The sequence below is a fragment of the Salvelinus alpinus genome, chromosome 14, assembly GCF_045679555.1.
Source record: "Salvelinus alpinus chromosome 14, SLU_Salpinus.1, whole genome shotgun sequence".
Classification (NCBI taxonomy): domain Eukaryota; kingdom Metazoa; phylum Chordata; class Actinopteri; order Salmoniformes; family Salmonidae; genus Salvelinus; species Salvelinus alpinus.
In genome coordinates, this window is record NC_092099.1 from 45058462 (window position 1) to 45069060 (window position 10599).

The window sequence follows — 10599 nt, forward strand, 5'->3', positions numbered from 1 at the left end:
CTTATTATAATGCTGTGATTGTCCTCTTCCACAGGACAGGGCTGTTACTGCAAATATAGGACGTCATTATCACATGAGATTGTAGATTGTCCATTGACTCTTATCTCTCTTTCTCTCTCTCTCCCCCTCTCTTTCTCCCTCTCTCGCTCCCTCTCTCTCTCTTGCTCCCTCCCTCTTTCTCCCTCCCCCTCTCTCTCTCACTCCCTCCCTCCCTCTTTATCCCTCCCCCTCTCTCTCTCGCTCCCTCCCTCTTACTCCCTCCCCCTCTCTCTCTCTCTCCCTCCCTCCCTCCCTCCCTCCCTCCCTCTTTCTCTTCCTCCCTCTTTCTCTCCCTCCCTCTTTCTCTCCCCCTCTCTCTCTCTCCCTCTTTCTCTCCCTCTTTCTCCCTCCCCCTCTCTCTCTCTCTCTCTCTCCCTCTTTCTCTCCCTCTCTCCCTCCCCCTTTCTCTCCCTCTTTCTCCCTCCCCCTTTCGCTCTCTCCCTCTCTCTCTCTCTCTCTCTCCCTCCCTCTCTCTCCCCCGGTGTAGAGTCAGGAGCTGGGTACCTATACGTTGCGTCAGCTGTGTGCCACAGTGGGCCAGGTCCAGTTTATCCTCCCTCACATCTCTCCTCTGGTCCACTATGAGGTCTATTCTCAGGAGCCCCAGCTCACTGTGGAGCCCCTCACAGGTCTCTCTCTCTCTCTCTCTCTCTGACACATTTAGTTTGAGTTATTTGCACCAAAGAAAACAAGTGATAGACAACAATACAGATAAAAACGAAATGTAATAAAACGGTATACAGGTATGGTTGGAATCCAAGAGCTTATATGAAAAACAAACCACAAAAAAACTAGATACAAGTACAAAAATAAAAATAGGTTTGTTAAAACAGATTAAACAACTACTAATTGAAAGACTCAAATTTTGTCTATGATACACACAGTTGAAGTTACTGATATAATAACACCTGTACTAGCACACACCTCTAACTTCCTTCTTACTGGACACGGAGACATAAAAATGGTATCCACGAGTTCATCTGACTCTGGGGACGTAGATACAGGGCCTCATTGACAAAATCCAGAAGTATCCCTTTAAGAAACATTTTGCAACAGAATCTGCGGACCCCGGTGGCAAAAAATTTATAAAACCGAAAGCTTACCTTGACTTGGAAGAGTTACAGTGTTGGATAGCCTAGCTTGCTAGCCAACATATATAGCATTCCTCTCTGTTTGAGTCAGGATGTTGAGTAGGCTTAAATGAGCAGTAAGTGAAAGGTAAACTGAGAAAAAAAGTACCCTCTCCCTCTTTGAGTCAACTACTCACCACATTTTATGCACTGCAGTGCTTATGCTTTCAGTACTAGATTCATTCTCTGATCCTTTGATTGGATGGACAACATGTGAGTTCATGCTGCAAGAGCTCTGATAGGTTGGGGGACGTCCTCTGCAAGTCGTCATAATTACTGTATAGGTCTATGGAAGGGGGTGAGAACCATGAGCCTCCTAGGTTTTGTATTGAAGTCAATGTACCCAGAGGAGGACAGAAGCTGTCTGTCCTCCGGCTATACCATGGTGCCAATAGAACTGTTTGGCCTTAATGACCATCGTTATGTTTGGAGGAAAAAGGGGGAGGCTTGCAAGCCGAAGAACACCATCCCAACCGTGAAGCACAGGGGTGGCAGCATCATGTTGTGGGGGTGCTTTGCTGCAGGAGGGACTGGTGCACTTCACAAAATAGATGGCATCCTGAAGAAGGAAGATTATGTAGATATATTGAAGCAACATCTAAAGACATCAGTCAGGAAGTTAAAGCTTGGTCGCAAATGGGTCTTCCAAATGGACAATGACCCCAAGCATACATCCAAAGTTGTGGCATAATGGCTTAAGGACAACGAAGTCAAGGTATTGGAGTGGCCATCACAAAGCCTTGACCTCAATCCTCAAGAAAATTTGTGGGCAGAACTGAAATTGTTTGCGAGCAAGGAGGCCTACAAACCTGACTCCGTTACACCAGCTCTGTCAGGAGGAATGGGCCAAAATTCATTGTGGGAAGCATGTTGAAGGCTACCCGAAACATTTGACCCAAGTTAAACAATTTAAAGGCAATGCTACCATATACGAATTGAGTGTATGTAAACTTCTGACCCACTGGGAATGTGATGAAATAAATAATTCTCTACTATTATTCTGACATTTCACATTCTTAAAATAAAGTGGTGATCCTAACTGACCTAAGACAGAGAATTTTTACTAGGATTAAATGTCAGGAATTGTAATAAAAAAAACTGAATTTAAATGTATTTGGCTAAGATGTATGTAAACTTCCAAAATCAACTGTATAAGGACTTTGAAATGATTTATGCTTTATACTTTAACTTTTTCTTTTGATTCAGAAGTATATTTTTGAAATTACATTTACTTTTGAAACTTAAGTATATTTAAAACCAAATACTTTTAGACTTTTACTCAAGTAGTATTTTACTGGGGTACTTTTACTTGAGTCATTTTCTATTAGGGTATCTTTACTTTTACTACAGTTTGGCTTTTGGGTACTTTTTCCACCACTGTCCATACTGTGTTTTCCTTGTCTTAAGTGTGCTTTTACCCTTTGTCCTATGATTTTGATATAGGACAATTTCATTGCTGTTTTGTGTAATGCATTTAGTGTTTAAAAAAATATTTATATTGTTTTTGGTGACTGTCATGTATTAAAAATGTTAAATACAATGTTTGAAATGACCATTTTCAAAAACACACACTGTCTCTGTCTCAGACCAGCTGCTGGCAGGCCTCCCCCAGAGGGCAAAGGTCAGGTTGCAGACAGGTCACTACACTGTGAAGAAGGGAGACGCCCTGCAGCTCACTAACATAGATAGCATGCCCATCCTCACCTCCTCCTCCTGCCCTGCTACCACCCTCAACAGCACTGCAGGTCAGAACAGAGGAATCGTGAGAAATTTTCACATATGAAATTCGGTTCCCTGGTTCGGTATCCTGGAGCATTTCTACAACAACAAAAAATAAGTTTTGCTTTCATAAGGCCTGAAAATAACAGTTTCAGGATGTGATTTGCAAGACGCATAATTCTACATGATGTTATTAGCAAGCTAGTTTGTTTACAATGAACGAAAAGTTACACGCGAATTGCGCTGCCGCGTCACAATACCTGGCACTCGTTTCAGCCAGGGTTCGTTTGCGTTTCACACATGCTTTATGGCTCGGATGAGCACACTAAATGCTCCAGGATCCGGACATGTGAACACACCCTAAGTTGTATCCTGATCCTAGCTGTAGTTTTCTGCTCGTCCGTGTCTTCCTTCTCAACTTAGTTCCGCACCAATCATCCTTCCTCATCCCTCACTGAGTATCTCATTTTTTTTCTCTCTCTCTTCCTCTGTCCTCTCGTCTCCTCTGCAGAGCGTGTGGATGAGAGTGTTCTGTTCATCCAGTCGTCTGACAAAGTGACCTGTATCTCTCTACCTCCCACCCCTCCCTATCACACCCTGGAGTTTCAGCTGGAGGTACTGTGTGTCATCCCTTCTGACCCAGTCCGGCCCGAGAACCAGAGACTCACAAACGGAGAGATACGCCACCGGCCCCGGAGCTACAACCTCCCCGATAACCACATGACCGCCATCAACCAGAGGGTACTGAGGACAGAGATATGTTTACACAATACATGATCTTGTTAATAGCAATGCAGGATAAATAACGTAGGTAGTGATTTTCAATGACTTTCAGGCTTTGTTATGCATTTCGTCTACAGTCGTGGCCAAAAGTTTTGAGAATGACACAAATAATTTCCACATAGTCTGCTGCTTCAGTGTCTTTAGATATTTTTGTCAGATGTTACTATGGAATACTGAAGTATAATTACAAGCATTTCATACGTGTCAAAGGCTTTTATTGACAATTACATGAAGTTGATGCAAAGAGTCAATATTTGCAGTGTTGACCCTTCTTTTTCAAGACCTCTGCAATCCGCCCTGGCATGAGGTCAATTAACATTTCTTGGCCACATCCTGACTGATGGCAGCCCATTCTTGCATAATCAATGCTTGGAGTTTGGCAGAATTTGTGGGTTTTTGTTTGTCCACCCGCCTCTTGAGGTTTGACCACAAGTTCTCAATGGGATTAAGTTCTGGGGAGTTTCCTGGCCATGGACCCAAAATATCAATGTTTTGTTTCCCGAGCCACTTAGTTATCTCTTTTGCCTTATGGCAAGGTGCTCCATCATGCTGGAAAAGGCATTGTTCGTCACCAAACTGTTCCTGGATGGTTGGGAGAAGTTGCTCTCGGAGGATGTGTTGGTACCATTCTTTATTCATGGCTGTGTTCTTAGGCAAAATTGTGAGTGAGCCCACTCCCTTGGCTGAGAAGCAACCCCACACATGAATGGTCTCAGGATGCTTTACTGTTGGCATGACACAGGACTGATGGTAGCGCTCACCTTGTCTTCTCCGGACAAGCTTTTTTCTGTCCCTGATATTTTTCTTGGAGAGAAGTGGCTTCTTTGCTGCCCTTCTTGACACCAGGCCATTCTCCAAAAGACTTCGCCTCACTGTGCGTTCAGATGTACTCACACCTGCCTGCTGCCATTCCTGAGCAAGCTCTGTACTGGTAGTGCCCCGATGCTGCAGCTGAATCAACTTTAGGAGATGGTCCTGGCGCTTGCTGGACTTTCTTGGGCGCCCTGACACCTTCTTCACAACAATTGAACCGCTCTCCTTGAAGTTCTTGATGATCCGATAAGTGGTTGATTTAGGTGCAATCTTACTGGCAGCAATATCCTTGCCTGTGAAGCCCTTTTTGTGCAAAGCAATGATGACAGCACGTGTTTCCTTGCAGGTAAACCATGGTTAACAGAGGAAGAACAATGATTCCAAGCACCACCCTCCTTTTGAAGCTTCCAGTCTGTTATTCAAACTCAATCAGCATGACAGAGTGCTCTCCAGCCTTGTACTCATCAACACTCACACCTGTGTTAACGAGAGAATCACTGACATGATGTCAGCTGGTCCTTTTGTGGCAGAGCTGAAATGCAGTGGAAATGTTTTTGGGGATTCAGTTCATTTGCATGGCAAAGAGGGACTTTGCAATTAATTGTAATTCACCTGATCACTCTTCATAACATTCTGGAGTATATGCAAATTGCCATCATACAAACTGAAGCAGCAGACTTTGTGAAATTAATATTTGCGTCATTCTCAACTTTTGGCCACGACTGTACATTGTCAAGTCAAATATTATTTTTCTTAATTTATAAAGAATTGGATGGCTTATTTTGAATGGAGACAAGTAACATATTCTGTCATTGTCTCTGTCTGTTCTCTGTGCACAGATGTCTATAGACTGTCCCTGGTCCATCTACTCCACTCCAATATCCCTCACCTTCTACATCCCCTTTAAGGCCAAGCACTCACTACTGTCAGCAGGGAACAGGTAAACCCTCACTACTATCAGCAGGGAACAGGTAAACCCTCACTTCTATCAGCAGGGAACAGGTAAACTCTCACTTCTATCAGCAGGGAACAGGTAAACCCTCACTACTATCAGCAGGGAACAGGTAAACCCTCACTACTATCAGCAGGGAACAGGTAAACCCTCACTTCTATCAGCAGGGAACAGGTAAACTCTCACTACTATCAGCAGGGAACAGGTAAACCCTCACTACTGTCAGCAGGGAACAGGTAAACCCTCACTACTATCAGCAGGAAACAGGTAAACTCTCACTACTATCAGCAGGGAACAGGTAAACCCTCACTACTATCAGCAGGGAACAGGTAAACCCTCACTTCTATCAGCAGGGAACAGGTAAACTCTCACTTCTATCAGCAGGGAACAGGTAAACCCTCACTACTATCAGCAGGGAACAGGTAAACCCTCACTACTATCAGCAGGGAACAGGTAAACCCTCACTTCTATCAGCAGGGAACAGGTAAACTCTCACTACTATCAGCAGGGAACAGGTAAACCCTCACTACTGTCAGCAGGGAACAGGTAAACCCTCACTACTATCAGCAGGAAACAGGTAAACTCTCACTACTATCAGCAGGGAACAGGTAAACCCTCACTACTGTCAGCAGGGAACAGGTAAACCCTCACTACTGTCAGCAGGGAACAGGTAAACCCTCACTACTGTCAGCAGGGAACAGGTAAACCCTCACTACTGTCAGCAGGGAACAGGTAAACCCTCACTACTGTCAGCAGGGAACAGGTAAACCCTCACTACTATCAGCAGGGAACAGGTAAACCCTCACTACTGTCAGCAGGGAACAGGTAAACCCTCACTGCTGTCAGCAGGGAACAGGTAAACCCTTACTACGGTCAGCAGGGAACAGGTAAACACTCACTACGGTCAGCAGGGAACAAGTAAACCCTCACTACTGTCAGCAGGGAACAGGTAAACCCTCACTACTGTCAGCAGGGAACAGGTAAACCCTCACTACTGTCAGCAGGGAACAGGTAAACCCTCACTACTGTCAGCAGGGAACAGGTAAACCCTCACTACTATCAGCAGGGAACAGGTAAACCCTCACTACTGTCAGCAGGGAACAGGTAAACCCTCACTGCTGTCAGCAGGGAACAGGTAAACCCTTACTACGGTCAGCAGGGAACAGGTAAACACTCACTACGGTCAGCAGGGAACAGGTAAACCCTCACTACTGTCAGCAGGGAACAGGTAAACCCTCACTACTGTCAGCAGGGAACAGGTAAACCCTCACTACTGTCAGCAGGGAACAGGTAAACCCTCACTACTGTCAGCAGGGAACAGGTAAACCGGGGAAACAACACCTAGTATTCAAATCTTACCCTACGAGGTCCGGGGTACTGCTGGTTTTCTGTTTGTAGATCTGAAAGAATTTGACCTTTTGACCGCTACCCTTTGACTTGACTCACAGGAAGTACATCCAGGTGTGCCTACAGAACGTGTCAGATGTGACCTTTCACCTGATGGACCAGAGGCTAACAGAGAAACATCATGAGTCCTCTCTGGAGCTGCAGTCCCTCAACACTAAAGCACAACAGGTAACTTAACAATGAGCCATCATAAGAGTCATAAGCTCTGACAAGTCTTAATATCAGCAATATTCCAATAGCCCTATTTTCATCACAGATTTAAGATCTTCACTTTTGTAACTTTCACTTGATGTATGGTGGTTCTCTCTCTATATATAGTTGGTGTACAGTAAGCAGTGTGTGGTTCTTTCTCTGTATATAGTTGGTGTGCAGTAAGCAGAGTGTGTACTACGTATGGGATGTGAGGTGGAAGGAAAACATGCCACTCTGTCTACAGTGTGTGTTCTCTGCCAGCTTCTCTTCTGCTTCTGAGGAAGTGTCAGCCTTCAAACCCTACCACTACGCATTTCAACTGGAGAGAGTGACAGTGAGTAGCCTAATGTACCTGGTACCTACCTGATCCTGTCAGCTTAAAGGCCCAGTGCAGTCAAAGTTCTGTTTTACCTGTGTTTTGTATCATATTGTACAACAGCTGATGAAACTAACACTGTAAAAGTGTGAAACATTTTCATCAATGTTTATTTCCTGGTCATTTCTGATTGAAAATACAATCTACACAGGTCCTACTAATCAGCAGATTTGCATGGGTGGAGTTTTGGCTTGCCTGGCGACATCACCAGGCCGTGTAAGTTAATAGACCAATAACAGAGTTTCAAACCTCTCCACCAATAACAGCTAGTTTTCAGGTTCCATATCCCTCCCATTAGGCTCGTCCAATTATGCCCCTCATTTAGACCACTCCCAGACAGTCATAGCAAAATTATTGCTTTAGCTTTTTGCTAAACAGCTACTTTTGTTTCTTTTTTTACAATTTTTACTGTGTTCTACCCTACTGTGTTCCACTCTACACCTGTGTTCCACTCTACATCTGTGTTTCACTCTACACCTGTGTTTCACTCTACACCTGTGTTTCACTCTACACCTGTGTTCCACTCTACATCTGTGTTTCACTCTACATCTGTGTTTCACTCTACACCTGTGTTTCACTCTACGTCTGTGTTTCACTCTACGTCTGTGTTTCACTCTATGTCTGTTTCACTCTACGTCTGTGTTTCACTCTATGTCTGTTTCACTCTACGTCTGTGTTTCACTCTACACCTGTGTTTCACTCTACGTCTGTGTTTCACTCTACACCTGTGTTTCACTCTACACCTGTGTTCCACTCTATATCTGTGTTCTACATCTGTGTTCTACTTTATATCTGTGTTCTACATCTGTGTTCTACTTTATATCTGTGTTCTACATCTGTGTTCTGCATCTGTGTTCCACTCTATATCTGTGTTCTACTTTATATCTGTGTTCTACATCTGTGTTCTACTTTATATCTGTGTTCTACATCTGTGTTCTGCATCTGTGTTCCACTCTATATCTGTGTTCTACTTTATATCTGTGTTCTACATCTGTGTTCTACTTTATATCTGTGTTCTACATCTGTGTTCTGCATCTGTGTTCTACTTTATATCTGTGTTCTACATCTTTGTTCTACTTTATATCTGTGTTCTGCAGGGTTGGGGTCAATTGTAATTAGTCAGTCAATTCAGAAAGTAAACTGAAAAGTAGAAAATATGTTTTTCAAAAGTTGTTCATTTCTTTTAAATTCAAATCAGTTCCTGAATTCAAAATTGAGCCCAACCCTGGTGTGTTGTGTTGCAGACACTGTACTGTGTGAGGGCAGAGATCATGCCTGCGGCTGGTCAACAAAACTGTCACTCTGGCTCCCTCTGTGGGCTGGAGATGTCCATCACACGACTGGCTGAACCTGAGGATGATGAGGATGATCGAGGGACAGAGGAGAAAAGGCAGACAGAGACAAAGGAGGTCTGCTCCACCAAGCTCATGTATAAAGGTAAGTGTGCATAAACTCATAAAGTGGGTTTACGTTATAGTCGTGTGTGTGTGTGTGTGTGTGTGTGTGTGTGTGTGTGTGTGTGTGTGTGTGTGTGTGTGTGGTGAGCCATTAAACCCATCTCTGTTCTCCCCCAGTGGCAGACAGCAGCAGTAGCTGGGTGGTGTATGGCAGAAGCTCAGGGCTGGTGTCCATGCCAACGGATGCTAATGCCAACCACAGGGTACAGGTTGAGTTGATGCCCCTGTTCGCTGGCCACCTGCCATTCCCTGACATCGAGGTGTTTAAGTACCTACCTCCCAGTGCCAACTCCGCCAGCCAACCTGATACAGGTGAGTCCTACCTCCCTCCTTCAGGCTCTCACAGTGGCTTGACTCTCACAGTGGCTTGACTCTCACAGAGGCTTGACTCTCACAGGGCTAAATCCTAACTTGACATGTGTATATGGAATATTCATGCAAATCAACCATTGACATAAATGTATGTTTTTAATTGTTTATTATGCATTGTGCCAGGTGCTAACTCCCCTTTACCCTTCTGTTCACAGACGGCTGTGTAGAAAACGACACCCTCTCCCTGCTGGTCCGGCCTCTGGACGACCAGGGGGACACGGCCAGCATCCGTAGCCAGGGAAGTGTCCACTCTGTGGGCAGCGGGGAGCAGCAGTCCAGGGTTCTCCCCATGCCTCGCCTGGAGCCCTTCAGCCCGGGACAGGTGTTCAACCACAGCCAGGGATGCCAGGTCCTGGTGCTGCCCTCTACGGATGACCACGTTCTAGAGATCAACGCTACGTGATCCTGGTGGTTGGTCAACACCCATCACCATCACCTCTTGCCCCAGACCTCCTGTGGGGCACCGCTGTTCTGGAGCTCTAAGTTTGGTTGGGACCCAAAAGTAGCTGTTCTGAGATCAGACTATGGACTCTGACTGTGGGCTCTGCTAGCTGGACTAGCCCCCGAGCGGACACAGTCACATCAGTAGAGCCCTGATGAACTAGACACACCACAACCTGCTGATGTCTTGACATATGCTTTCCGTCTGCCCCCGTCCTCCTCTTCTTCACACTGTGTTTTGACTCAGTGAATAGATCTATGTTTGACATACTAAGACATTAGCCAAGGCAATATTGTCCTCCCTCAAATGTCTGTATTAAACTCAAATGCAACAAAGCCCTGTGTGTGTGTGTGTGTGTGTGTGTGTGTGTGTGTGTGTGTGTGTGTGTGTGTGTGTGTGTGTGTGTGTGTGTGTGTGTGTGTGTGTGTGTGTGTGTGTGTGTGTGTGTGTGTGTGTGTGTGACTGTGGTATGCTCACAAACTGATGGAAATTGTGTTTCCCACAAAACGGTTGTATGTCTCAGCTATGTACACATTCTCACCAAACAGTCTCCTGCTGGCCTTTCACCATTCTCACCAAACCCACAGTCCATAACTAACAATGTAGTTACACTGCCCTCATCTGACCACTGTACAAACTGTTGTGTAAATAAATGTAGAAAAGCTGAAGAGCATAAGCACTCCCAGGTTCTTTCCTCAGGTGCTGGAGTTGTAGGTAAAACTCCTGGAAAACAGGAAGGAGAACGTTGCACGCTGCTGGAGTCGTAGATAAAACTCCTGGAAAACAGGAAGGAGAACGTTGCACGCTGCTGGAGTCGTAGATAAAACTCCTAGAAAACAGGAAGGAGAACGTTGCACGCTGCTGGAGTCGTAGATAAAACTCCTGGAAAACAGGAAGGAGAACGTTGCACGCTGCTG

The 10599-nt window shown here is 45.1% G+C and overlaps 1 protein-coding gene across 2 annotated transcripts in view; it reads left to right on the top strand.

Annotated features, from left to right (window-relative positions):
* Positions 1-10350, top strand: part of LOC139538948 (trafficking protein particle complex subunit 10-like) — a 32327-nt gene extending 21977 nt beyond the window's left edge. The window contains exons 15-23 of one of the 2 annotated variants that reach the window (XM_071341537.1): positions 527-668; positions 2756-2914; positions 3400-3629; positions 5324-5424; positions 6885-7011; positions 7205-7369; positions 8656-8848; positions 8986-9180; positions 9396-10350. In XM_071341537.1, the coding sequence (XP_071197638.1) occupies positions 527-668; positions 2756-2914; positions 3400-3629; positions 5324-5424; positions 6885-7011; positions 7205-7369; positions 8656-8848; positions 8986-9180; positions 9396-9643 (1560 nt within the window). In that variant the 3' untranslated portion in view covers positions 9644-10350. Of the gene's footprint in view, positions 1-526; positions 669-2755; positions 2915-3399; positions 3630-5323; positions 5425-6884; positions 7012-7204; positions 7370-7562; positions 7628-8655; positions 8849-8985; positions 9181-9395 lie in introns of those variants that run through there. The other variant, XM_071341538.1, reaches the window with a different exon arrangement.
* Positions 10351-10599: the final 249 nt, after the last annotated feature.